The sequence below is a fragment of the Pan paniscus genome, chromosome 1 (genome assembly GCF_029289425.2).
Source record: "Pan paniscus chromosome 1, NHGRI_mPanPan1-v2.0_pri, whole genome shotgun sequence".
Lineage (NCBI taxonomy): Eukaryota > Metazoa > Chordata > Mammalia > Primates > Hominidae > Pan > Pan paniscus.
This window is the reverse complement of record NC_073249.2, coordinates 218201120-218228810: the sequence shown is the minus strand read 5'-3', so window position 1 is coordinate 218228810 and position 27691 is coordinate 218201120. Positions and strand designations below refer to the sequence as shown.

Here is a 27691-nt window from a genome sequence, read left to right as displayed (position 1 = left end):
TTTTTTCATTGCAAGTAGCAGGAAGCTCAACTCAAAGTGGTCTAAACACGGACATCTATACTCAGAAGTACAGACATAGGGCAGAATGGAAGGTGTGTAGGTTTGTAGGTGCTGTGAGTCGACACTGTCATCGGGGACCCGGGTTGTTTCCATCCCTCTACACTTCCAGTCACAGTGTCTTAAATCTAGTGCCCTTGAGTTATAGGAGGGTCACCAGTAGCCAGGCTTCCTAGTTCATGTTCAGGAGTGACTCCTCATGGCTCCCCATGGCTCTGTTAAAATCAAAGAAACATCTTTTCCAACAGCCCTTTCAAACTCCTCATCGCATCTCACTGGCTGATTCAGTCATTTAAACCTGCTTCTCCCTAAAGCTGATCACTGGCTAAGCTAATAGGGTTTCTGGGATTGGTTTAGCCTGATACTAATCCAGGTCTACCTTCAGGAGCCAGACCAAACTCCCTATTGGCATTGCATTCTTGCAGTAGGGAGGGGAGGTATGGATGGTGTGGAGTCCACCACAAGGTCCATGCCAGTCTTTGCTGAACCAGCATCAGACTCCATCAAGCAACAGATGAGAGGTTCCATGATAAAGTGGCCCTCAGCAATCCCCATCCATTGCTGTCTAGGAAGAACAGTGCTTGTACACAGGTTCAGGACCTCAGTCTTGGCTGTAATCTTCTGGTTTACTTTGCCAGCACCAAACAGAAGGAAAGAAAGGGCTCAAATTTGACCAAATAAATTATGCTTCTCCTTCCAGAGATAACCTTGAGTCCTGTCTAGGAAGACATTAGAATTGTAAAGGAAAAAAAAATTACTCCTTATCCTATGGCAAGTGGAGTCTATGTCTACTTCAGCTGAAATTAAATCCTGTCCATAATAGATGACCCTTGCTCAAGCTGGCCAGAAGCCATACCAACCAGCACGAAGGTTAAAACTATTATTAGTTTTTTCTGTGATTTTCATTTTCAGGCCAAGTTTTAGAACAATGAGATTTTAAGAATGGGAAGTAAGTAAGATTTCTGCATATCCTGTTCTCTTAGTCAGCTGAATTTTTTTTTTTTTTTTTTTTTTTTAGACAAAGTCTTGCCTCTTCACCCAGGCTGGAGTGCAATGGTGCAATCTCAGCTCACTGCAATTTCTGCCTCCCGGGTTCAAGCAATTCTCTTGCCTCAGCCTCCCCAGTAGCTGGGATTACAAGCCTGGCTAATTTTTGTTTTTAGTAGAGACGGGATTTCACCCTGTTGGCCAGGCTGGTCTTGAACTCTTGACCTCAAGTGACCTTCCTAACTCGGCCTCCCAAAGTGCTGGGATTACAGGCGTGAGCCACCGCACCAAGCCTGGAATCTATGTCTTACAGTTATGAGAATCAACAGCTAGCTCATTATGGGCAAGGTGATGTCACTCTGGCTTCTCAATGAAAATGGCATTTCTCCCTTGGAAAAGGTCATAGCCAGTCAGTCAGTCAGTCAACAAACATTTATTGAGTACTTACCAGGCACTGTGCTAGACCCTGGAGATACAGGAGTGGTGAATGAAATGAACATGGGCTCTGCCCTGGAAAGCTTCATGGAAAAGGCAGTCAATAAAAAAGAAAAAAGATAATTATGGATTATAATAATGATAAAGGACGTAAGCAGAGATGTGATGTGGAATAAGTGTGTATTAGGAGCATATAGGAAGGCTGTTCTGAGAAGATGACTCTCAAGTTCTTGAAGATATCCAAGTACTTTTCTGTCCACATTCTAAACCAACTGAAAAATAAGACGGAAAAAAAGCAACAAAAGGGCTGAGCACAGTGCCTCACGCCTGTAATCCCAGCTACTCTAGAGGCTGAGGCAGGAGAATTTCTTGAACCTGGGAGGCAGAGGTTGAGCCACCCCACTCCAGCCTGGGTGACAAAGCGAGACTCTGTCTCTAAATAAATAAATAAGTAAATAAATACTTTAGGTTTAGATTTTTTTTTTTTTTTTGAGACGGTCTCAGTCTGTCATTCAGGCTGGAGTGCATTGGTTCCATCACGGCTGACTGCAGCCTCCACCTCCCAGGTTCAAGCGATCGTCCCACCTCAGTCTCCCGAGTAGCTGGGACTACAGGTGCATACCACCACACCCAGCTAGTTTTTTATTTTTTGTAGAGACAGGACGTTGCCATCTTGCCCAGACTGATCTCAAAATCCTGGGCGCAAACGATCCTCCCTCCTCGGCCCCAAAATGCTGGGATTACAGGCATGTGCCACCACGCCCAGCCTAGGATTATAATTTTTTTATAGATTACCTCTACCTAGTTGACAAAAATGGTTCAGTGGCTGTTGCCCCGAGAGCAAGCATTCATTCCAGTTTACCAGGGACTTTTCCAATTTTAGCAGCAAGAGTTCCATGTCCCAGGCACTCCTTCAGTCCTAGTTGTTCCAATCCTAAGAGGATGAGCAGAGGCCAGGGGTGTTTAGGGACAATTCCTCTCCATGGAGACCATGACTAGAAAAGACTGTACCCCTATGGCCGGGCGTGGTGGCTCACCCCTGTAATCCCAGCACTTTGGGAGGCCGAGGTGGGTGGATCACAAGGTCAGGAGATCGAGACCTTCCTGGCTAACACGGTGAAACCCCGTCTCTACTAAAAAATACAAAAAATTAGCTGGGCGTGGTGGCGGGCGCCTGTAGTCCCAGCTACTCAGGAGGCTGAGGCAGGAGAATGGTGTGAACCCGGGAGGCGGAGCTTGCAGTGAGTGGAGATCGCACCAATGCACTCCAGCCTGGGCAACAAAGCAAGGCTTGGTCTCAAAAAAGAAGAAAAAGAAAAGAAAAGACTGTACCCCTAATAGTGACTTTTGAGCTGGAAGCCAAAGGAGCTAACCAGGCAAAAACTAGGAGGAAAAACATCTCAGAAAGAGGAGACACCAAATACCAAGACTCTGAAGGAAAGGGTGTGATGTGATTAGAGGAACTGAGTTGGGGGAGACAGGATGTACTGCTGGTGGAGGAGTGGCCAGGAGCCAAACCAGGAAGGAGGACGTTGTGAACCTAACCATGAGAGAGAGTGCAAATTTCCTTTTAAGAAAAATAGGACAGGCCAGGAGCGGTGGCTCGCACCTGTAATCCCAGCACTTCAGGAGGCCTAGGTGGGTGGATCACCTGAGGTCAGGAGTTCGAGATCAGCCTGACTGATAGGGTGAAACCTCATCACTACTAAAAATACAAAAATTGGCCGGGTGTAGTGGCATGCGCTTGTAGTCCCAGCTACTCGGGAGGCTGAGACAGAATTGCTTGAACTCAGGAGGTGGAGGTTGCAGTGAGCCAAGACTGTGCCACTGCACTCCAGCCTGGGCAACAGAACGACACCCCATCTCAAAAAAAAGAAAGAAAAGAAAAAAGATAGGACAATACTGAAGGGCTGTAAGCAAGGAGTGAGAAGATCTGAATTACATTCCTTAAAAGCTTGCCGGGGCTGCGTATGGAGAATTGTTTTGAGGGGCTCAGAAGGGAAGCAGCAGGTCCAGATGAAAGATTTTTATAAGTGGTCCTGGCAAGAGATGATGGGGACTTGGGTTAAGATGGTAGAACCAAGAGGACTTGCTGAGGGACTGGATTTTGGCCAGCAGAGAAGATGGAAATTCACAAATCTACTGGATTCTTAGCTTGAGCATCCAGGGGCCTAATGGAATATATGGAGATAAGGAGAGCTGGAAAAAATTTTGTTCTTACACTTTCTAGCTTAGCTGCATCAAGTTTCACATGCCTTTAAGATAGTCAAGTGGAGACGTCAAGTAGGAGGCGAGAGGTGGCACTGAACGTGCAGGCAGGTTACCTGGGTTTGAATCCAGACTCTGCCAACTATATGACCTCGGGCAAGTTAGTTAACCTCTCTATGCCTCAGTTTTTAGCTCTGTCAAAGGGAGTTAATAAAATAACTATTGGAGAAGTAGGATTTTGCAACAAATAATAATACACATAGCACTCAACAAATGTTAGCTTTTTTTTTTTTGCAACAGAATCACTCCGTCTCCCAGGCTGGAGTGCAATGGTACGATCTCTGCTCACTGCAACCTCTGCCTCCCGGGTTCAAGTGATTCTCCTGCCTCAGCCTCTCCAGGAGCTGAGACTACAGACGTGTGCCACCACACCTGACTAACTTTTGTATTTTTTTAGTAGAGACGGGGTTTCACCATGTTAGCCAGGCTTGTCTCAAACTCCTGACCTCAGGCAATCCACCCACCTCAGCCTCCCAAAGTGCTGGGATTACAAACGTGAGCCACTGTACCCAGCCAAATGTTAGCTTTTATTTTTTATTTTATTATTTTTGAGACAGAGTTTGGCTCGTGTTGCCCAGGCTGGAGTGCAATGGCACGGTCTTGGCTCACTGCAACCTCTGCCTCCTGGGTTCAAGCGATTCTCCTGCCTCAGCCTCCCACGTAGCTGGGATTACAGGTGCCCGCCACCATGCCTGGCTAATTTTTTGTATTTTTTGTATTTTTTTTTTTTTTTTTTTTTTTTGAGACGGAGTCTTGCTCTGTCCCCCAGGCTGGAGTGCAATGGCGCGATCTCGGCTCACTGCAAGCTCCGCCTCCCGGGTTCACGCATTCTCCTGCCTCAGCCTCCCGAGTAGCTGGGACTACAGGTGCCCGCCACCACGCCCGGCTAATTTTTTTGTATTTTTAGTAGAGACAGGGTTTCACCATGTTAGCCAGGAAGGTCTTGATCTCCTGACCTCGTGATCTGCCCGCCTCAGCCTCCCAAAGTGCTGGGATTACAGGCTTGAGCCACTGCACCTGTCCAATCTTTTGTATTTTTAGTAGAGATGGGGTTTCACCATGTTGACCAGGCTGGTCTCGAACTCCTGACCTCAGGTGATCCACCCACCTCGGTCTCCCAAAGTGCTGGGATTACAGGTGTGAGCTACCATGCCCGGACTGCTAGCTTTTATTATATTTGAGTCTGGAACTCATGGGAGAGGTCAGAAATTGACATATAAATCTTGAGCTGGACACAGTGGCTTACACCTGTAATCCCAGCACTTTGGGAGGCCAAGGTTGGAGGGTTGCTTGAGCCTAGGAGTTTGAGACCAACCGCCGGCAACACAGGGATACTCCATCCCTATAAAAAATTCAAAAAATTAGTCAGGCATGGTGGCACATGCCTGTAGTTGTAGCTACTCAGAAGGCTGAGGCAGGAAGATCACTTGAGCTCAGGAGGTTGAGGCTACAGTGAACCATGATCATACCACTGCACTCCAGCCTAGGCAACAGAGCAAGACTCTATCTCAAAAAATAGTCAGTCTGGGCGTGGTGGCTCATGCCTGTAATTCCAGCACTTTGGGAAGCTTAGGTGGGTGGATCTTTTAAGGTTGGGAGTTCGAGACCTACCTGGCCAACATGGTGAAACTCCACCTCTTCTAAAATATATAAAAATTAGCCAGGCATGGTGGCAGGTACCTGTAATCCCAGCTACTCAGGAGGCTGAGGCAGGAGAGTTGCTTGAACCCAAGAGGCGGAGGTTGCAGTGAGCCAAGATTGCGCCATTGCACTCCAGCCTAGGCGACAGAGTGAGATTCTGTCTCAAAAAATAAAATAGAATAAAATAAAATAAAAAGAATAAATGAAAAAATAAATACCGCGGGTGTGGTGGCTCACACCTATAATCCCAGCACTTTGGGAGGCTGAGGCAGGCGAATCACGAGGTCAGGAGCTCAAGACCAGCCTAGCCAACATGATGAAACCCCCATCTCTACTAAAAATACAAAAAATTAGTTGGGCATGGTGATGGGCACCTGTGATCCCAGCTACTCAGGAGGCTGAGGCAGGAGAATCACTTGAACCTGGGAGGCGGAGGTTGCAGTGAGCCAAGATGGAACCACTGCCCTCCAGCCCGGGGCGATAGAGTGAGACTCCCTCTCTGCCAGGCGCAGTGGCTCAGGCCTGTAATCCCAGCACTTTGGGAGGCCAAGGCGGGCGGATCACAAGGTCATGAGATCGAGACCATCCTGGCTAACACGGTGAAACCCCATCTCTAATAAAAATATAAAAAGTTAGCCGGGCGTGTTGGCGGGCGCCTGTAGTCCCAGCTACTCAGGAGGCTGAGGCAGGAGAATGGCATGAACCCCGGAGGCGGAGCTTGCAGTGAGCCGAGATCTCTCCACTGCACTCCAGCCTGGGCACAGAGCGAGACTCCGTCTCAAAAAAAAAAAAAAAAAAAGAAAGAAAGAAAGAGTGAGACTCCGTCTCAAAAGAAAAAAAATAGAAATAAAATCAATAAGTCAGTCTTGGAGCCAGCATATCTAGGCGGTGTTTGTGGCTAATGTTGTAGGTTAGCCCATATTCCCACCCCTTCTCCTTTGCTTTTCTCTGCTCTGAGGCTAAATGCTGCAGACTAGAATCCCCAGGCCCCCTTGCAGTTTGAAGTGGCATTGATACAGTTTTGGCTAATGAAATGTACACAGAAACCTGCTGGGTAATTTCTTTTCTTTTTTCCAACTATCCAGACTTATAGGAGATGGGGAGGTTTGTGCTGCAGGGATACTGACCTTTGGTGCTTTCCCTCTTCCCTACCTTGAATGTGGATGTCCTGGCTGGGAACCCAGCTGCCAGCTCATGACCGGGAGGTAACAAGCAGGAATAAAAGGCCACCAGAGTCACAGAGACGAAGCTGCGGCGTTACCGAGGTGCGAATCACTGTGATTCCTAGGTGCGAATCATCACCAGCAATCACTTCTCTCAGGACTCCTTGTTAAGAAAAATAAACTCCTATTTATTGAGACCATGAGAGTTACGTTGAGAGGTATATTGTTATTGAAGCTGACAATATTCAGTGCCATGAGTTTGAAGATCATCCCTGGGTCATTAACATATAAGCAGGGAAGAAAATGTGGCCCGAAATAGTCTGGGACATGAGAAAGCAGTAGGAGAGGAAGCCCCAAGGAAAGGGGGAAGCTGCCGCGCGGTGGGCAGAGCCAGGAGCACCGGGCTGAGGCGACCGGGAGCGCAGCGGCTTCTAGGGGTGAGTGGGACCCACGCGGCCACACCTGCGCCTCCCGCGCGCGGCCCCACCCCCCTGCCCCGCCCCGCCTGGTTTATAGGTCCCGGCCCGAGCCTCCGGCCGCCCGCCGGGGTTTGTCCCGCGATCCCCGACCATGCCCGCCGACCTCAGCGGTACCTGGACCCTGCTCAGCAGCGACAACTTCGAGGGCTACATGCTGGCCCTAGGTAAGGCGGAGGGGAGGCGGCGGCGGCGCGAGGCTCGCCGTGGGTCTCGGGATCAGGCGAAGGCGGCCGGGCCGGGCCTGTAGGTAAGTCCTCTGTCCGTGCCTCCGCCCTGCTGCGCCCACCGTCGCCCAGTCGCCCCCGAGTCCGCTGGTCCTTGGCGCCTCCGTCCATCGGGCGCGGGACCCCAGTCCTTCAGTCCCCCAGTCCGTCCTTTCCCGCGCCCACCCGCCCCCCTGTCCCCACGGCCGTCTCTCCACGCCCTCTGTTCCCCCGGCCGTCGGTCCCCCACCTGTCCGTCCCTGAGTGCCCGCGTCCAGCCCCACGTCCGTCTCTACCCGCACGCGGCACACCTGCGGAGACTGCAGACTGGGGGTCCGGCCGGGGAGGGGGGTCCGGCCGGGGAGGGGGCGCCCGGGACCGAAGCCTCTGCCCGGCCACCCTCCCCGCTGCCGCCTTCCGTGCAGGACCCCGGGCCCCGGGCGCGCTCCCGCAGCGAAGTCCCAGCAGCCTCGGCGCACCCGGAGCGGGTCGGGGATGCAGAATCCCGGAGCCAGCGGACGACCCTTCAGGTCCGGGCACCCGCGGGAGTGCAGAGCCTGGTTCGGCCCGGGGCGTGCCCCGACCGCCGCCTCCCACGAGGGCTGGGTGCCCGCGGCGTTCTTGCTCCCAGGGGCCCCGCGCTGTGCTTCCCGCCCTCATCGCGGTGCCAACGGTGCGCGGACTCTCAACTCACTGCAACCTCCGCCTCCTCGGTTCAAGCGATTCTCCTGCCACAGCCTTCCAAGTAGCTGGGATTACACGCGTGCGCCAGCCACCACGTCCGGCTAATTTTGTACTTTTAGTAGAGAAGGGGTTTCACTATATTGGTCAGGCTGGTGTCCAACTCCTGACCTCAGGTGATCCACCAGCCTTGGCCTCCCAAAGTGCTGGGATTACAGGTGTGAGCCACGCGCCCTGCCACGAGTGTAGTTTTTCTTGTAGCTTTAGGAATCTGGGAAGTTGCCGTGCCGGCCAATCCCTGAACCCTTGACCCGTGGGCAATTTTTGTTTTCTTTTTTTCTTTCTTTCTTTCTTTTTTTTTTTTTTTTTTTTTTTTTTTTGAGACGGAGTCTCGCTCTGTTGCCCAGGCTGGAGTGCAGTGGTACGATCTCGGCTCACTGCAAGCTCCGCCTCCCGGGTTCACGCCATTTTCCTGCCTCAGCCTCTCCGAGTAGCTGGGACTATAGGCGCCCACCACCACGCCCAGCTAATTTTTGTATTTTTTAGTAGAAACGGGGTTTCACCATGTTGGCCAGGCTGGTCTCGAACATCTGCCCTCGTGATCTGCCCACCTTGGCCTCCCAAAGTGCTGGGATTACAGGCGTGAGCCACCGCACCGGCCAATTTTTGTTTTCTTAACCTTAGGGCCCATCTTAGTTGATAAAGGGGCATTTATTTTGCTCTTTCATATCCCAAGAGATAAGAGTGTTCCTCTGGGTATGGGAAAGGCACCTCTCACTTGAGAGTCTTATGATCTTCTTCAGAGGAAGAGCAGAGAATTCTTTTATGGCCTGCTTCAGGGAAGAGGGGCAAAAGAAGGTCTGAGGGGGACCTTCCTGCTACTGTTATTTCCTCAAATGCCAAGTGATATGGTTTGGCTGTGTCCCCACCCAAATCTCATATGGGAGTTGTAGTTCCCATAATTCTCATGTGTTGTGGGAGGGACCTGAGGAGAGGTAATTGAATCATGGGGGCAGTTTTCCCCACACTGTTCTGGTGGTAGTGAATGTCTGATGAGATTTGATGGTTTTACAAGGGGTTTCCCCTTTCATTTGGCTCTCATTCTCTCTTGCCTGCCACCATGTAAGACGTACCTTTTGCCTTCTGCCATGATTTTGAGGCTTCCCCAGCCACGTGGAACTGTGGCAGTTAAACCTCTTTTTCTTTATAAGTTACCCACTCTTGCCAGGCTCGGTGGCTCACGCCTGTAATCCCAGCACTTTGGGAGGCTGAGGCGGGTGGATCAACTGAGGTCAGGAGTTCAAGACCAGCCTGGCCAACATGGTGAAACCCCGTCTCAACTAAAAATACCAAAAAGAAATTAGCTGGGCATGGTGGCGGGCGCCTGTAATCCCAGCTACTTTGGGAGGCTGAGGCAGGAGAATCACTTGAACCTAGGAGGCGGAGGTTGCAGTGAGCTGAGATGGTGCCATTGCACTCCAGCCTGGGCAACAAGAGTGAAACTCTGTCTAAAATAATAATAATAATAAGTTACCCACTCTTGGATATGTCTTTATCAGCAGCGTGAAAATGGACATAAGGTGCCATGTTCTGAGGTCGCCTATCCAGAAACCCTTAAATCCAGAACGGTTTTCTGAAAACCAGCAACTGTGTTTCAACTTCAGATCTAATTTGTTAAAGTACTAAGTACTTACATCAATTTGTTAAAGTGCTAAGTACTTAGGTCACACTTATAGCACTAGAGTGGTTGTTTACATAATACTGTAATACTCTTTTTTTTTTTTTTTTTTAGATGGAGTCTGGCTCTATTGCCTAGGCTGGAGTGCAGTGGCGCGATCTCGGTGTGAGCCACTGTGCCCAGCCATAATACTATAATACATTTTATCTTAAGAATTAAGTTGGTCTGGGTGCAGTGGCTCACACCTGTAATCCCAGCACTTTGGGATGCTGAGGCAGGTGGATCATGAGGTCAGGAGTTCAAGACCAGCCTGGCCAACATGGTGAAGCCCCGCCTCTACTAAAAATACAAAAAATTAGCTGGGCATGATGGCATGCACCTGTAATCCCAGCTACTTGTGAGGCTGAGGCAGGAGAATTGCTTGAACCCAGAAGGTGGAGGTTGCAGTGAGCCGAGATTGCGCCATTGCACTCTAGCCAGGGAGACAAAGCAAGACTCCATCTTGAAAAAAAAAAATTAAGCTAGCAGACTGGGCACGGTGGCTCACATCTATAATCCCAGCACTTTGGGAGGCCAAGGTGGGTGGATCACCTGAAGTCAGGAGTTTGAGACCAGCCTGGCCAACATGGTGAAATACCCCATCTCTACTAAAAGTACAAAAATTAGCTAGGCATGGTGGCTCATGCCTGTAGTCCCAGCTAATTGGGAGGCTGAGGCACGAGAATCGCTTGAACCTGAGAGGTGGAGGTTGCAGTGAGCCCAGATCACGACACTGCACTCTAGCCTGGGCAACAGAATGAGACTTGGTCTCAAAAAAAATAAGTCAATAAGACAAAAAAAAAAAAAAAAATTCAGCTAGCAATCTTGAATTTTACTGATTTACTTGAATATATAATTAACTTTAAATTTATATGCTTGTTCATGTACATGTAAGGAAAATACATTCCATAAAAAATCACAGATATAGTACTTAGATCTTTAAACTGTAGGGTCTAGGAAAATAATAAATGATCGCCTCTTTTTTTGTTGTTGTTGTTGAGATGGAGTCTTTCTCTGTTGCCCAGGCTAGAGTGCAGTGGTGCAATCTCGGCTCACTGCAACCTCTGCCTCCTGAGTTCAAGCAATTCTCCTGCTTCAGCCTCCTGAGTAGCTGGTATTACAGGTGCCCGCCACCTCTCCTGACTAATTTTTGTATTTTTAATAGAGACGGAGTTTTACCATCTTGGCCAGGCTGGTCTTGAACTCCTGACCTTGTGATCCACCCGCCTTGGCCTCCCAAAGTGCTGGGATTACAGGCGTGAGCTACCGTGCCTGGCTGATTACCTCTTTTTTAGTAGTAGAAGTGAGGTAAATGCCTGTTGGCAGTGATGCTAAGGGTCAAATAAGTCACCAGCAAATACACAGCACACATCTCATGATGTGCTCCAGCTGGCATCTCATTTGAGGGCAGAAAATCACTCCCTTTTGTCTAAAAACTAGTGTTCAGGAACTGATCTTGCAGCTCCCACCCGGGCTCTCGCATCACTCTCTCCCAGCATTTGCCAAACCGCAGTGAGAAGAAAGGCAGCTTGTCTTTGCACAAAGAAGAAAGTTTACTTGGGTTTTTTGAGATAGGGTCTTGCTCTGTCGCTCAGGCTGTAGTGCAGTGGTGCGATCATGGCTCACTGCAGCCTTCACTTCCTGGGCTCAGGCGATCCTCCCACCTCAGCCTTCCAAGTAGCTGGGACAACAGGTGCATACCACCACACTTGGCTAATTTTTCAATTTTTTTGTAGAGACGGTGTCTTGCTATGTTGTCCAGGCTGGTCTCAAACTCCTGGCCACATGCAATCCTCCTGCCTCTGCCTTGCTTGGGTTTTAATATTTGGAGCTAACCTGGGATTTGGGAGTTCCTGGTGTACCCCCACAGCAGCCAAGGACACTGAAGGTGCATGCTTCAGAAATGGAGAAGCCCCATGTTAATGCCCACAGATATTGACTAACTTGTGCAAGTCCTCGCCTTTAGTCCTGTTATGAACCCAAGAAGGTGGTGGTGTTACTAACTTGTCCCAGATTACTGTGTACACTGGGATATATTTATTTAATTTAATTAGTTTATTTATTTATTTATTTTTGAGACAGAGTCTCCCTTTGTTGCCCAGTCTGGAGTGCAGTGGCACGGATCTTGGCTCACTGCAACTCCGTCTCCCGGGTTCAAGCAATTCTCCTGCCTCAGCCTCCCAAGTAGCTGGGATTACAGGCGCACGCCCCCACACCCAGTTAATTTTATATTTTTAGTAGAGACAGGGTTTCACCACGTTGGCCAGGCTGGTCTCGAACTCCTGAGCTCAGGTGACCTGCCTGCCTCGGCCTCCTAAAGTGCTGGGATTACAGGCATGAACCACCACACCTCGCCCTACACTGGGATTTAAAGGGATCCCTTCTTGCCTTCAACCCACATTGCCTTGAGATTAGAAGTGGCTTTGAGATTGAAGGTTAATATAAACATCTGAAGCTTAGATAAATGTACGTTTGTGTGGACTCCTTTGAGATCCTACCTTCAGGTGTATATGCTCACACATTTGTAATAGCACGTGCATCAGGCTGTTCCCTCCTACTCGAATGTCTTATTTTCTATTTAACATAATCTAGTAGATGAAAAAGCATGGCTTGACCTGGGTAACAGCCTTATAAGGAATATGGCCTTTTGGACTGTTGGACTGTTGAGGTCCTAGTAAGTGTGGACCTGGCAGAAAGTGACCAGAACTTATGCTAATTTATTCATTTTATTTTATTTTTATTTTTTGAGATAGGATCTCACTCTGTTGCCCAGGCTGGAGTGTAGTGGCACCATCTTGGCTCATTGCAACCTCCTCCTTCTAGGCTCAAGCGATCCTCCCACCTCAGCCTCCCCAGCAGCCAGGACTGCAGGTGCACACCACCATGCCCAGCTAATTTTTATTTTATTTTTTGGTAGAAATGCGGTTTCACCATGTTGGCCAGGCTGGTCTTGAACTCCTGGCCTCAAGTGATCTGCCTGCCTCGGCTTCCCAAAGTGCTGGAATTACAGGCCTGAGCCACTGGACCTGGCCCAGAACTTATGCTAATTCAAAGTAAATTTTGGTATTTAAAGAGGCCAGCCTTGTAACTGCAAATCTGTGAAGTGACAATGTTGCAACATGGTAGTGAGGTAGGAGGCAGGGCTCAACTCCAGAAGCCAGAAGCAGGGCTTGGGACAGCGGACTAAACTGAGGACTAACTAAAACAGGGATAGGATGGAAGCAGCTTTTCATAAAACACATAAAACAGCGTGCCATATCAGTTTACCGTTGCCATGGCAACACCTGGACTTAGCACCCCTTTCCATGGCAATGACCAGAGGACCCAAAAGTTACTACCCCTTCCCTAGAAATGTCTGCATAAACCACCCATTAGCCGGGCATGGTGGCTCACGCCTGTAATCCCAGCACTTTGGGAGGCTGAGGTGGGTGGATCACCTGAGGTCAGGAGTTCGAGACCAGCCTGGCCAACATGGTGAAACCCGTCTCTACTAAAAATACAAAAATTAGCTGGGCGTGGTGGTGGGCACCTATAGTCTCAGCTACTCAGGAGGCTGAGGCAGGAGAATCATTTGAATCCGGGAGGCAGAGGTTGCAGTGAGCCAAGATCGTGCTGCCATTGCACTCCAGCCTGGGTGACAAGAGCAAAACTCTGTCTGAATAAACAAACAAACAAACAAACAAAAACAAAAAAACTACCCCTTACTCTGCATATAACTAGAAGTGGGTATAAATATGACTACAAAACTGCCCTGAGCTGCTACTTTCTGCCTATGGGGTAGCTCTTTTCTGCAGGAGCAGTCACAGAGCTGTGACACTGCTTCTTCAATAAAGCTGTTTTCTTCTCCCTCTGGCTTGCCCTTGAATTCTTTCCTGGGCAAAGCCAAGAACCTCTGCAGGCTAATCCCCACTCTGGGGGCTCACCTGCCCTACATGAGTAGTGCAAATTGTAAATTTGCTAACAACAAATTGCCTCACAGATTTTATTTTATTTATTTATTTTTTGAGATGGATTCTTGCTCTGTCACCTAGGCTGGAGTGCAGTAGCGAGATTTCAGCTTGCTGCAACCTCCACCTCCCGGGTTCAAGAGATTCTCCTGCCTAAGCCTCCCGAGTAGCTGGGATTACAGGCACCCCCCCACCACGCCTGACTAATTCTTGTATTTTTAGTAGAGATGGGGTTTTGCCATGTTGGCCAGGCTGGTCTCGAACTCCTGACCTCAGGTGATCTGCCCTCCTCAGCCTCCCAAAGTGTTAGGATTACAGGTGTGAACTACCATGCCTGGCCTGCCTCACAATTTTTTTTTTTTTTTTTTAGATGGAGTTTTGCTCTTGTTGCCCAGGCTGGAGTGCAATGGCGGGATCTCGGCTCACCGCAACTTCCGTCTCCCCGGTTCAAACAATTCTCCTGCTTCAGCCTCCTGAGTAGCTGGGATTGCAGGCATGCCCCACCATGCCCAGCTAATTTTGTATTTTTAGTAGAGACGGGGTTTCTCCATATTGGTCAGGCTGGTCTCCAACTCCCGACCTCAGGTGATCGCCCGCCTCGGCCTCCCAAAGTGCTGGGATTAAGGCATGAGCCACTGCGCCCAGCCAGATTGATGGATTGATTGATTTTGAGATGGAGTTTCCCTCTTGTTGCCCAGGCTGGAGTGCAATGGTGCAATCTCAACTCACCTCAACCTCTGCCTCCCAGGTTCAAGCGACTCTCCTGCCTCAGCCTCTGGAGTAGCTGGGATTACATGCATGCACCACCATGCCCGGCTAATTTTGTATTTTTAGTAGAGACGGGGTTTCTCCATATTGGTCAGGCTGGTCGCGTTGGTCTGCCTGCCTCGGCCTCCCGAAGTGCTGGGATTACAGGCATGAGCAACCGTGCCTGGCGCCTCACAGATTTTAAAAGCATAACTCTAAACTCATTGTTAGTTTAAAGTTATTGGGTTTTGATTTGCTTACATAATAGGGTTTAAGGAAAGTCAGCAGTAAGTTTGGCTTGGTCATATTAATAATAGGAAATGAGCCTGAGTAACATGGTGAAACTTCATGTTTGGCTTGGTCATATTAATAATAGGAAATGAGCCTGAGTAACATGGTGAAACTTCATGTTTGGCTTGGTCATATTAATAATAGGAAATGAGCCTGAGTAACATGGTGAAACTTCATCTCTACCAAAGAAAAATTCAAAGATTAGCCAGGTGTGGTGGCACATGCCTGTAGCCCCAGCTACTTGGGAGGCTGAGGTGGGAAGATCTCTCGAGCCTGGGAAGCAAAGGCTGCAGTGAGCCGAGATTGCACCACTGCAGTCCAGCCTGGGCAACAGAATGAGACCCTGTCTCAAAAAAATAATAATAATAGGAAGTGATTTTAAGGTTTTGGTCTCAATACTTAAATATTTAAATATTGTTGAAAACCAGTAAAGCCTGGATCATATTGCATCTCGAACTAAAAACTGGAGTTCTAGATTTAAACACACACACACAAGCTTTTTTATTTGCAGCTGAGACTACAGGCATGTACCACTATGCCCAGCTGTTTTTTTGAGATATTTGTTTGTTTGTTCATTTGTTTGTTTTTGAGATGGAGTTTCACTCCGTCCCCAGGCTACAGTGCAGTGGCTCGACCTCAGCTCACTGCAACCTCCGCCTCCTGGGTTCAACTGATTCTCCTGCCTCAGCCCGACCCAGGTGTGAGCCACCATGCCCAGCCTCAGCTGTTTTTATTTTTTTATAGAAATGGGGTCTTGCTATGTTGTCCAGGCTGGTCTTGAACCCCTGGGCTCAAGTGATCCTCCCACCTTGGCCTCCAGAAGTGTTGGGATTACAGGTATGAGCCACTGTGCCTGGCTACAAAAATTTTTTCTTAGGATGAGGACATTTATACTATTGTTTTATTTTTGGTTGTTGTTGTTTGGGGTTTTTTTTTTTTGAGACGGAGTCTTGCTCTGTCGCCCAGGCTGGAGTGCAGTCGCACGATCTCGGCTCACTGCAGCCTCCACCTCCTGGGTTCAAGCAATTCTCCTGCCACAGTCTCCCGAGTAGCTGGGATTACAGGGGTGCACCACCATGCCCAGCTAATTTTTGTTTTTCAGTAGAGATGGGGTTTTGCCATGTTGCCCAGGCTGGTTTTGAACTCCTGACCTCAGGTGATCCACCTGCCTCTGCCTCCCAAAGTGCTGGGATTACAGGCGTGAGCCACCACGGCTGGCAGAATCACGTCTCATCTCTAACTCCTCTCCTTCCTGCTCCCTCTCCCCGGTTCTGCGGCAGATACACTAGGCTCCTCAGAGTTCCCGAAACACACTGGCACACCCTTCCTCAGAGTCCCAGGGCTCCCTGGATTTCTGCCTTAAACTATTTTCCCAGAAATCTGTGTGGCTTGATTCTTTACTTCTTTCAGCTCCCCGCTGAGACGTCACCTGGCCATTATTTAAAATAGTGGTGTTTATTTCTAGCTACATAATATGCTCAAAGGCAGTAAGTGGAACTGGGATTCCAAACCCTGATCTTCATCTTCTTAGCATTCCATGTTTCCCTGTGGAACTCTTTTTTAAAGCTTATTTAAGAATTCTAGCCGAGCAGGGTGGCTCATGTCTGTAATCCCAGCACTTTGGGAGGCTGAGGTGAGAGGATTGCTTGAGCCCAAGAGTTCGAGACCAACCTGGGCAACATAGTGAGACTTGATCTCTACAAAAAAATATTTAAAACATTTCCAGGCATGGTGGCATGTGCCTGTAGTCCCAGCTATTCGAGAGGCTGAGATAGGAGAATCACTTGAGCCTGAAAGGTTGAGGCTACAGTGAGCCATGATTGCACCACTGCACTTCAGCCTGGGTGAGAGAATGAGATCCTGTCTCAAAAAAAGAAAAAAATTATAAATACATAGTAGTATATAGCTGGGTGTGGTGATGCAAGCCTGTAATTCCAGTTACTCAGGAGGCTGAGGCAAGAGAATTGCTTGAACCTGGGAGTGGAGGTTGCAGTGAGCTGAAATCGTGCCACTGCTCTCCCCAACCTGGGCGACAGAGTGAGACTGTGTCTCGGAAAAGAAAAAAGAAAAAAAAAGTATATACATATGTGTGTGTGTGTGTGTATATATATATATATAGAGAGAGAGAGAGAGAGAGGTATATACATGAATCCAGTGGTTTTTGAGTTTTGTTTTCATTCTTGTTGAGAAACTGTTCAAATGCTCTCTTAATTCAAAGTGTAAATACGTAAGGCAGAAAAAGGCAGAGTTATGACTGAGGCTGGGTTGGGGGGCCTAAGCCCTGTCCCTTTGGTTTTCTTTTTCTTTCTTTCTTTTTTTTGAGATGGAGTCTCGCTCTGTTGCTCAGGCTGGAGTGCAGTGGTGTGATCTTGGCTCACTGCAACCTCCGCCTCCTGGGTTCAAGCAATTCTCCTGCTTCAGCCTCCAAAGTAGCTGGGATTACAGGTATGTGCCACCATGCCCGGCTAATTTTGTATTTTTAGTAGAGATGGGGTTTCTACATGTTGATCAGGCTGGTCTCAAACTCCTGACCTCAGGTGATCCGCCCTCCTCAGCCTCCCAAAAGTGCTGGGATTACAGGTGTGAGCCACCGCACCTGGCCTACAGTTTATATTTTTTTATAGAGACAGGGTCTTGCTATGTTGCCCAGGCTGGTCTCAAACTCCTAAGCTCAAACAATCCTCCTGTCTTCTGTGTCCCAAAGTGCTGGAATTACTGCACCTGGCATTTGCAAACTTTTTAATCAGGCTGTCTTTGGCAGTTTGCCAAGACAATTCCTTGTAGATCTGATTTTGGTAGCAAACAACATAGAAGTCGTACAGGAAATGCTAACAATTACATGTGGTGATTTTGAGAACAGCTACCAAATTCTTCACTTTTGTATCTCAAGCGAATGTTCAAATTTTTTAAAAATTATTTTTAAGGTATTGACTTTGCCACTCGTAAAATAGCCAAGTTGCTGAAGCCACAGAAAGTGATTGAGCAGAATGGGGATTCTTTTACCATCCACACGAACAGCAGCCTAAGGAACTACTTTGTGAAATTTAAAGTTGGAGAAGAATTTGATGAAGATAACAGAGGCCTGGACAACAGAAAATGCAAGGTAAAATGTAAAGAAATGCCAGGTGCGGTGGATTACGCCTGTAATCCTAACACTTTGGGAGGCCAACGCAGGCGGATCACCTGAGGTCAGTAGTTTGAGACCAGCCTGGGCAACACGGCAAAACCCTGTCTCTCCAAAAGAATTCAAAAAGTAGGCGGGCGTGCTGGCAGGAGCCTGTATTCCCAGCTACTTAGGAGGCTGAGGCAGGAGAATCACTTGAACCTGGGAGGTGGAGGTTGGTTGCAGTAAGCCAAGATCGTGCCACTGCACTCCAGCCTGGGTGACAGAGCGGGACTCCATCTTAAAAAAAAAAAAAAAAGCAGTAAGTAGGCTGTTGATTTTGCAACGGTAACTTGGCATTCTACTTCGTAACACTTGAGGATCCTGCCAGGACAAGCTAACATTTTCTCCTCTCTTCATGCAGAGTTTGGTTATCTGGGACAATGACAGGCTCACCTGTATCCAGAAGGGAGAAAAGAAGAACAGAGGCTGGACCCATTGGATCGAAGGAGACAAACTCCACCTGGTATCCACCACATTTTGTTCTTAATGAGATGATACAGTATTAAAGGAAACATCAGGCCAAGCGTGGTGGCTCACACCTGTAATCCCAGCATTTTAGGAGGCCGAGGTGGGTGTATCACTTGAGGTCAGGAGACTAGCCTGGCCAACATGGTGAAACCCCATCTCTACTATTTTTTTTTTTTTTTTTTGAGACGGAGTGTCGCTGTGTCGCCAGGCTGGAGTGCAGTGGCGCGATCTCGGCTCACTGCAACCTCCACCTCCTGGGTCCAGGCGATTCTCCTGCCTCAGCCTCCCGAGTAGCTGGGACTACAGGCACGCACCACCACACCCAGCTAATTTTTGTATTTTTAGTGGAGACAGGGTTTCACCATGTTGGCCAGGATGGTCTCGATCTCTTGACCTCATGATCCACCCGCCTCGGCCTCCCAAAGTGCTGGGATTACAGGCATGAGCCACCACCACACCTGGCCCATCTCTACTGAAAATACAAAAATTAGCCGGGCATAGTGGCGCATGCCTATACTCTCATCTTATATTAAATGAAACAGCCGAATATTCCGACAGAGGCAGGAAGATAACATGCAAATACTCATGGAACAATTCTTACCTATTATATGTAATAGCTACTTTATGTATACATAGATATGCATAGATAGATATAGTAGCTCACATCTTTGGAGTGATTATTTTGGGCCCAATTACTGTGCTCAATCCTTTGAGTGCATTATCTCACTTAATCTTCATCACAACCCTGTGAAAAGGACGCCATTTTTCCCATTCACAAATAAATTGGGATTTTGAAATTCCCCAAGGCTGCTGTCAGAAGCATCAGAATCCAGTTTAAAAGGGTTTATTCAGACTGGGCGAGGTGGCTCACGCCTGTAATCCCAGCACTTTGGGAGGCTGAGGTGGGTGGATCACAAGGTCAGGAGATCAAGATCATCCTGGCCAACACGGTGAAACCCCGTCTCTACTAAAAATACAAAAATTAGCTGGGCATGGTGGCACATGTCTGTAATCCCAGCTACTTGGGAGGCTGAGGCAGGAGAATTGCTAGAACCAGTTAGTCGGAGGTTGCAGTGAGCCAAGATCGCACCACTGCCCTACGGCCTGGCGACAGAGGCCGTTTCAAAAAAAAAATAAAATAAAATAAGGGTTTATTCAGGCATGAAGATGAGAATGGCCACCCAGGAAACACAGACTCCAAAGAAATGGGGTCAGTACACCCAAGCTGAAAAGTTAATGTCTTATTATTATTTTTTTTTGAGATGGAGTCTCTCCCTCTGTCACCCAGTGTCACCCACGCTGGAGTGCAGTGGTGTGATCTCAGCTCACTGCAACCTCTGCCTCCTGGGTTCAAGCGATTCTCCTGCCTCAGCCTCCCGAGTAGCTGGGACTACAGGCATGCACCACCACACCCAGCTAATTTTTGTATTTTTAGCAGAAACGGGATTTTACCATATTGGCCAGGCTGGTCTCGAACTCCTGACCTCAAGTGATCAGCCCACCTGGGCCTCCCAAAGTGTTGGGATTACAGGCGTGGCCGCTTGTAATAAAAATTTAATTTCTTGGAATGTAATTCTTGGAGTTTTTCTTTTTCTTTCTTTTTCTTTTTCTTCTTTTACTTTTAAGCTGTTGGACTTGAGGTGTTTTTCTTTAATGGCTTTATTGAGGTATACTTTATGTACCAAAAAATGCACCTGTTTTAAGTGTACAGTTTGATAATTTCTAGTAAATGTATACAGGTGCACAACCATTCCCATTATCCAGTTTCAGACAAGTCAATCACTCCAAAACATTCCCTAGAGGCCATGTGCTGACAACTATTATTTTACAGCCTGTTTTGTTTTGTTTTGTTTTTGAGATGGAGTCTTGCTCTGTTGCCCAGGCTGGAGTGCAGTGGCATGATCTCAGCTCGCTGCAAACTCTGCCTTCTGGGTTCAAGCAATTCTCCTGTCTCAGCCTCCCAAGTAGCTGAGACTACAGGTGCATGCCACGACACCTGGCTAATTTTTGTATTTTGAGTAGAGACAGGGTTTCACCATATTGGCCAGGCTGGTCTCAAACCCCTGACCTCAGGTGATCCACCCGCCTCCGCCTCCCAAAGTTCTGGGATTACAGGCGTGAGCCACTGTGCCTGGCCTGTTTTTGTTTGTGTTTTTGAGACAGAGTCTCCCTCTGTCATCCAGGCTTGAGTGCAGTGGCGTAATCTCGGCCCTCTGCAACCTCCACCTCCTGGGTTCAAGGGATTCTCCTGCCTCAGCCTCCCAAGTAGCTGGGATTACAGGCACCCGCCACCATGCCCAGCTAATTTTTTTTTTTTTTTGAGACGGAGTTTCGCTCTTGTTGCCCAGGCTAGAGTACAATGGTGCGATCTCGGCTCACCACAACCTCCGCCTCCCGGGTTCAACGATTTTCCTGCCTCAGCCTTCCCAAGTAGCTGGAATTACAGGCATGCACCACCACGCCTGGCTAATTTTGTATTTTTAGTAGAGACGGGGTTTCTCCATGTTGGTCAGGCTGGGCTCGAACTCCCGACCTCAGGTGATCCGCCCACCTCGGCCTCCCAAAGTGCTAGGATTACAGGTGTAAGCCACCATGCCCGGCCATGCCCAGCTAATTTTTGCATTTTTAGTAGAGACATGGTTTTGCCATGTTGGCCAGGCTGGTCTCGAATTCCTGACCTCAGGTGATCCGCCCGCCTTGGCCTCCCAAAGTGCTGGGATTACAAGCGTGAGCCACCCGACAGACAGAAAACAAAGAAATTTCGCAGGATTACAACATTTTCTATACAAAGCTGTTTTATGAGTTACAGGAATTTGATTAGTTACCACTCAGTTTTTTCCTTTTTCTTTCCAGTTTAAAGAATATATTTAACATTCTTTATTTTATTTTTCTTCCCCCTCATTCTTGCTGTCATCTTAAGAGTATATTTAACATTCCATCTTAGACAATGTGATAGTCATCCGTCTTTGTATTAGAGAGGGAAGAGGTTCACCTGCTTTGGGAAAAAAAAAGAGAGAAGAAACAGGGAAGTGAGTCTGTAATTAAGATCAACAGTAGAGGGAAGTCTTCTCTGGTGCCCTTTAGTTTTTTACAAAACAGTGTAGATAAAGAAAAAGGCTAATCTATAACCAGATAAATTAAGGTTATAGCTGTCTAGGTTACAGCTGCCTTTCACATGACCCAGGTCCCACAATCACATTCCTTTAAGACTCAAAATAATTTAAAGTTTCATCAGCTTTGATTGTGAATTATGTATTTTCACACTGTAGGGTGAAGATTCAAATACAGGTCTGACAAGAATGTGTGCTCTCAGCTCTGTGCTTTTTTGCCTCACTGTATGTGTGAAATCTAGGTGAGACCCATGAGAACAAAACTAGAGCACTGTCCTTAAAGTTGGGTCTGGGTAGTCTTTGAATACCAAGGCCTTGAAGATATTTTGATTCTAGATGGACAAATCTCACACTCTTCTGACGATAAAAAAGTAAGAGGTCAGGCATGGGATTACGGGTTCACGCCTGTAATCCCAGCACTTTGGGAAGCTGAGGCAGGCGGATCACCTGAGGTCAGGAGTTCGAGACCAGCCTGGCCAACATGATGAAACCCCATCTCTACTATAAATACAAAAATTAGCTGGGTGGAGCCGGGCGCAGTGGCTCATGCCTGTAATCCCAGCACTTTGGGAGGCCAAGGTGGGTGGATCACTTGAGGTCGGGAGTTTGAGACCAGCCTGACCAACATGGAGAAACTCCCGTCTCTACTAAAAAATATTTAAAAAAAAAATCAGCTGAGAGTGGTGGCGCATGCCTCTAATGCCAGCTACTCAGGAGGCTGAGGCAGGAGAATCACTTGAACCTGGGAGGAGGAGGTTGCGGTGAGCCGAGATTGCACCATTGCACTCCAGCCTGGGCAACAAGAGTGAAACTCCATCTCAAAAAAAAAAAAAAAATTAGCCGGGCTGTGGCAGGCACCTGTAATCCCAGCTACTCAGGAGGCTGAGGCATGAGAATCGCTTGAACCCGGGAGGCAGAGGTTGCAGTGAGCCAAGATCACGCCACTGCACTCCAGCCTGGGGGATACAGCAAGACTCTGTCTCCAAAAAAAAACAAAGTAAGAAACTTGCCTTCGCAAATGTGTAATATGGAATTTCAAAGAATATATACATATGTTTGAGGATTTAGATTAGTTGGTTTGTAAGAGGTAATGTTCAAATTATGCACAACAGCTGGGTGTGGTGGTACTTGCCTATAGTCCCAGTTACTGGATAGGCCAAAGCGGGAAGATTGCTTGAGCCCAGGAGTTTGAGTCAAGCCTGGGGAACGTAGGACTAGCCTGTCTTTAAAAAAAAAAAAAAGAAAAGAAAAGAAAAGGAAGGCCGGGCATGGTGGCTCACACCTGTAATCCCAGCGCTTTTGAGAGGCCGAGGCAGGTGGATCACCTGAGGTCAGGAGTTCGAGCCCAGCCTGGCCAGCATGGCGAAACCCCGTCTCTATTAAAAATACAAAAATTAGCCTGGTGTGGTGGCAGGCACTTGTAATCCCAGCTACTCGGGAGGCTGAGGCAGGAGAATCGCTTGAACCTGGGAGGAGGAGGTTGCAGTGAGCCAAGAGCCAAGATCGCGCCACGGCACTCCAGCCTGGATGACAAGAGTGAAACTGTCTCAAAAAAAAAAAAAAAAAAAAGAGAAATACCAAATGTGTACATCCTTCTCTAGCATACCCTGGAAATCTGCCCATGCAGGGCACAGAAATACTTTTGTTCTAAGGATACTCATGGAATGCTTCTTACTTACCATGATTTTTTTTTTTTTTTTTTTTTCCAGACAGAGTCTCACTCTGTCGCCCATCCTGGAGTGCAGTAGCTTGATCTCAGCTCACGGTAACCTCCTCCTCCTGGGTTCAAGTGATTCTCCTGCCTCAGCCTCCCAAGTAGCTGGGATTACAGGTGCCCGCTACCATGCCCAGCTAATTTTTATATTTTTAGTACAGACAGGGTTTCACCATGCTGGTCAGGCTGGTCTCAAATTCCTGACCTCAGGTGATCCACCCCCTTCAGCCTCCCAAAGTGCTGGGATTACAGGCATGAGCCACCGCACCCAGCCACCATGATATATTAAAAAATATTTGGTTGCTGGGTGTGGTGGTTCACTTCCGTAATCCCAGCACTTTGGGAGGACACGGCAAGAGGATCACTGGAGTCCAGGAGTTTAATACCAGCCTGGGCAGCATAGTGTGACTCTGTCTCTACAAAAAATTGGCCGGGGGCAGTGGCTCATACCTGTAATCCCAGAATTTTGGAAGGTCGGGGCAGGTGGATCATCTGACGTTAGGAGTTGGAAACTAGCCTGGCTAACATGGTGAAACGCTGTCTCTACTAAAAAATACAAAAATTAGCCGGGTGTGGTGGCGGGCACCTGTAGTCCCAGCTACTCAGGAGGCTGAGGCAGGATAATCACTTGAACCCAGGAGGTGGAGGTTGCAGTGAGCCGAGATCGCGCCATTGCACTCCAGCCTGGGCAACAAGAGCAAGACTCCGTCGCAAAAAATTAAAAAATATTAGCTGGGCATGGTGACGGGTGCCTGTAGTCCCAGCTACTTGGATGGCTGAGGTGGGAGGATTACTTAGGCCCAGAAAGTTGAGGCTAAGGTGAGCCATGACTGCACCACCGCATTCCAGCCTGGGCGAAGGAGTAAGACCCTATCTCCAAATAAAAAAGGAGTAAGGCCTTGTCTCCAAATAAAAAAAAAAAGATCTTTTGTGTGTTAATGACATGACTGTCTACTGAGGGTCCTTAGATAGCTTCAGGATGGGGGATGGTCACCAGAAAATCGAAGGCATGATTAGAGGGTTGGAACTTTCAGCCTCATCCCTGAGGGAAGAGGGGCTGGAGATTGAACTAATCACAAATAGCCATTGACTTAATCAGTCATGCCTATGTGCTGAAACATCCACTAAAAACTAAACCACGGGGTTTAGAGAGCTTCCATGTTGAACGGTGAACATTCATGTGTGTGGTGAATACATTGAGGTGCTGGGAGGGCTGTGTGCTCCCCCTTCCTACTTTGCCCTATGCGTCTCTTCCATCAGGCTGTTTCTTTTCTTTTCTTTTTTCTTCTTTTTTTTTTTTTTGAGATGGAGTCTTGCTCTGTTGCCCAGGCTGGAGCGCAGTGGCGCAATCTTGGCTCACTGCAACCTCCGCCTCTTGGGTTCAAGCAATTCTCCTGTCTCAAGTGTCCTGAGTAGGTGGGATTACAGGCATGCACCACCACACCCGGCTAATTTTTGTATTTTTAGTACAGACAGGGTTTTGCCATGTTGGCCAGGCTGATCTAGAACTCCTGACCTCAGGCGATCTGCCCACCTCAGCCACTCAAAGTGCTGGGATTACAGGCATGTGCACCCGGCCCCATCAGGCTGTTTCTGAGTTGTTTATTTTATAATAAACTGGTAATAGTAAGTAAAGGGACTTTCTGAGTTTTGTGAGCCCTTCTAGCAAATTATCAAGCCCGAGGAGGGGTTGTGGGAAAACCTGATTTGTAGCTGGTCAGTCAGAAATATGGGAGGTCCCAAATTTGCGACAGGTGTCTGAAGCTGGGGGGAGTCTCGTGAGACTGCATCCTTAACCTATGCAGTCTGTGCTAACTCTGGGTAGTTAGTGCCCAAATTAAATTGGTTTACTGGACACTTGGTTGGTGTCAGAGAGTTGGAGAAGTGGGACTGGAAAAGACATCACACAACTGGTGTCAGGCGTTTAAAAACCCACACCTTTGGTGTCAGAAGTGTTGAGAGTAGGCCAGGTGTGGTGGCTTATAACTATAATCCTAGCACTTTCGGAGGGCAAGGCAGGAAAATCATTTGAGGCTAGGAGTTCAAGACCAGCCTAGGGGTCAGGCGCAGTAGCTCATGCTTGTAATCCCAGCACTTTGGGAGGCTGAGGCGGGCAGATCATGAGGTCAGGAGTTCAAGAACAGCCTGGCCAACATGGTGAAACCCCATCGCTACTAAAAATACAAAAATTAGCAGAGCATGGTGGCACACACCTGTAATCCTAGCTACTCAGGAGGCCGAGGCAGAAGAATTGCTTGAAGGCAATTCCGCTTAAAGGCGGAGGTTGCAGTGAGCCAAGATTGCATCACTGCACTCCAGCCTGGGCTACAGAGTGAGACTCCATCTCAAAAAAAAAAAAAGACCAGCCTAGGCAGTGGCAACCCTGTCCCTACAAAAAACACAAAAATTAGCCGGGCATGATGGCACGTGCCTGTAGTGTCCCAGCTACTTTGGGGGCTGAGGTGGGAGGATCGCTTGAGCCTGGGAGGCAGAGGTTACAGTGAGCCGAGATCTCACCACTGTACTTAGCCAGGACGACAGAGTGAGACCCCATCTCAAAAAAGAAAAAAACATGTTCCAGAAAAGGGTTAAAATACAATAAAAAATAAGTGTTGAGAGTAAAAACAGACCACATGCAAACTGATCCTTCTTTTTCCCTTCCTCCTTACGCCCTAGGAAATGTTCTGTGAAGGTCAAGTGTGCAAACAGACATTCCATAGAGCCTGATCCACATCCAGCAGCAGAGCCCACTTGTGGCTGCAGCTTTATGCCAAATTATATTGCAGACTGAACAGATGTTTATCTATCCCATTTGGTGACGAGGACTCGTGGCTGGAGAGAGCCACACAGCGTGTAACCTGAAGTCATCTAGATTATGGGGAAACTGCTCAGCTTCAATAAACCTGTCCAAATGACTCTGAAGTTTTTCCTTTTCGATTTAGGAAATCCCAGCATTTAAAAAAATATTTGAAAGTCTTCTAGGCGCATGAGAGACACACCAGTGAACAAGCTGTCAGTCCTGCCTTCAAGGCTAGTGAGGAAGCTGGCCAAAACAAGCAACCTGAACAGCCACCAGAGCTCTGGGGGTGGGGGGCAGACGACTTTGAGGGATGGGCAGATGGTGATATTGACAGGGGTCTGGGATGGTGATTTTGTTTCTTTTCTTTTCTTTTCTTTTTTTTTTTTGAGACAGAGTCCTGCTCTGTCACCCAGGCTAGAGTGCAGTGGCTCCATCTCGGCTGACTGAAACCTCTGGCTCCTGGCTTCAAGCAATTCTCCTGCCTCATCTTCCCAAGTAGCTGGGATTATAGGCATGTGCCACCACACTCAGCTAATTTTTGTATTTTTAGTAGAGACGGGGTTTCACCATGTTGGCCAGGCTGGTCTCGAACTCCTGACCTCAGGTGATCCGCCCACCTCGGCCTCCCAAAGTGTTGGGATTACAGGCGTGAGCCACCGTGCCTGGCCAGCAGTTCCTCTTTTTTTTTTTTTTAAACAAGATTTAGAATCTCCCCAAGGGTAGTTTAGAGAAAAGAAAATCCAAGACAGGAAATCAGAAGCTATCCATGGGAGGAAAAATAACCTTAATAATGGCAAAGTTACACAAATAACAAACCAGAAAGGAATCATTCCAGAAGCCAAGAATTCAACCCAGATCACCCTTGTCAAAGGACAAAGCCTTAGCTACTGAGCTACACAGCACTGGGCAGTTTCTTTCTTTGTTTTTTCTTTTTTTTGACGGAGTCTCACTCTGTTGCCAGGCTGGAGTGCAGTGGCACAAACTCGGATCACTGCAACCTCTGCCTCCTGGGTTCAAGTGATTCTCCTGCCTCAGCCTCCCGAGTAGCTGGGACTACAGGTGCGTGACACCACGCCCAGCTAATTTTTGTATTTTTAGTAGAGATGGGTTTCACCAGGTTGGCCAGGATGGTCTCGATCTCTTGACCTTGTGATCCACCCACCTTGGCCTCCCAAAGTGCTGGGATTACAGGGATGAGCCACCGCACCCAGCCCTGGGCAGTTTCTATTGCTATTCCCAGAAGAAGTCTAGAGTAGCCAAATTCAAGCTTTCAAAGGCTCTTAACTGCTCAAGATAATTTTTTTTTTTTTTGAGACAGAGTCTCGCTGTGTTGCCCAGGCTGGAGTGCAGTGGCGTGATCTCGGCTCACTGCAAGCTCCGCCTCCCGGGTTCATGCCATTCTCCTGCCTCAGCCTCCCAAGTAGCTGGGACTACAGGCACCCACCACCACGCCTGGCCAATTTTTTTGTATTTTTAGTAGAGATAGGGTTTCACCGTATTAACCAGGATGGTCTTGATCTCCTGACCTCATGATCCACCCACCTCGGCCTTCCAAAGTGCTGGGATTACAGGTGTGAGCCCCCGCGACCGGCCTGCTCAAGATAATTTTTAGGGCTATGACATGAAACCCAAAATTCCTGTCCTCTAGATGGCAGAAACCAAGATAAAGTATCCCCACATGGCCACAAGGTTAAGCTCTTATGGACACAAAACAAGGCAGAGAAATTTCATTTGGCATTGGTTTCAGGGACCCATAGCAACATTTGTAAATAACCAGCCTGATGGGCTGGCTTGAAAACTTGGCTTATAGGCATCCT

The 27691-nt window shown here is 48.1% G+C and overlaps 1 protein-coding gene across 1 annotated transcript; it reads left to right on the top strand.

Moving 5' to 3' along the window:
* The first annotated feature begins 76 nt into the window (after positions 1 to 76).
* On the top strand, positions 77 to 27691 carry RBP7 (retinol binding protein 7). The gene is made up of 4 exons (XM_003822109.4): positions 77 to 7194; positions 17541 to 17719; positions 18144 to 18245; positions 25751 to 27691. The coding sequence occupies exons 1-4, from the start codon at positions 7122 to 7124 to the stop codon at positions 25799 to 25801; spliced, it is 405 nt and encodes a 134-aa protein (XP_003822157.1). The 5' UTR covers positions 77 to 7121; the 3' UTR covers positions 25802 to 27691.

Bases quoted from the DNA above. Each gene is read 5' to 3' on its own strand.
- RBP7 (XM_003822109.4), top strand. From the start codon at position 7,122: ATGCCCGCCGACCTCAGCGGTACCTGGACCCTGCTCAGCAGCGACAAC. The intron at 7,195-17,540 runs GTAAGGCGGAGG...ATTATTTTTAAG, and splicing joins GGGCTACATGCTGGCCCTAG to GTATTGACTTTGCCACTCGT. The intron at 17,720-18,143 runs GTAAAATGTAAA...CTCTTCATGCAG, and splicing joins TGGACAACAGAAAATGCAAG to AGTTTGGTTATCTGGGACAA.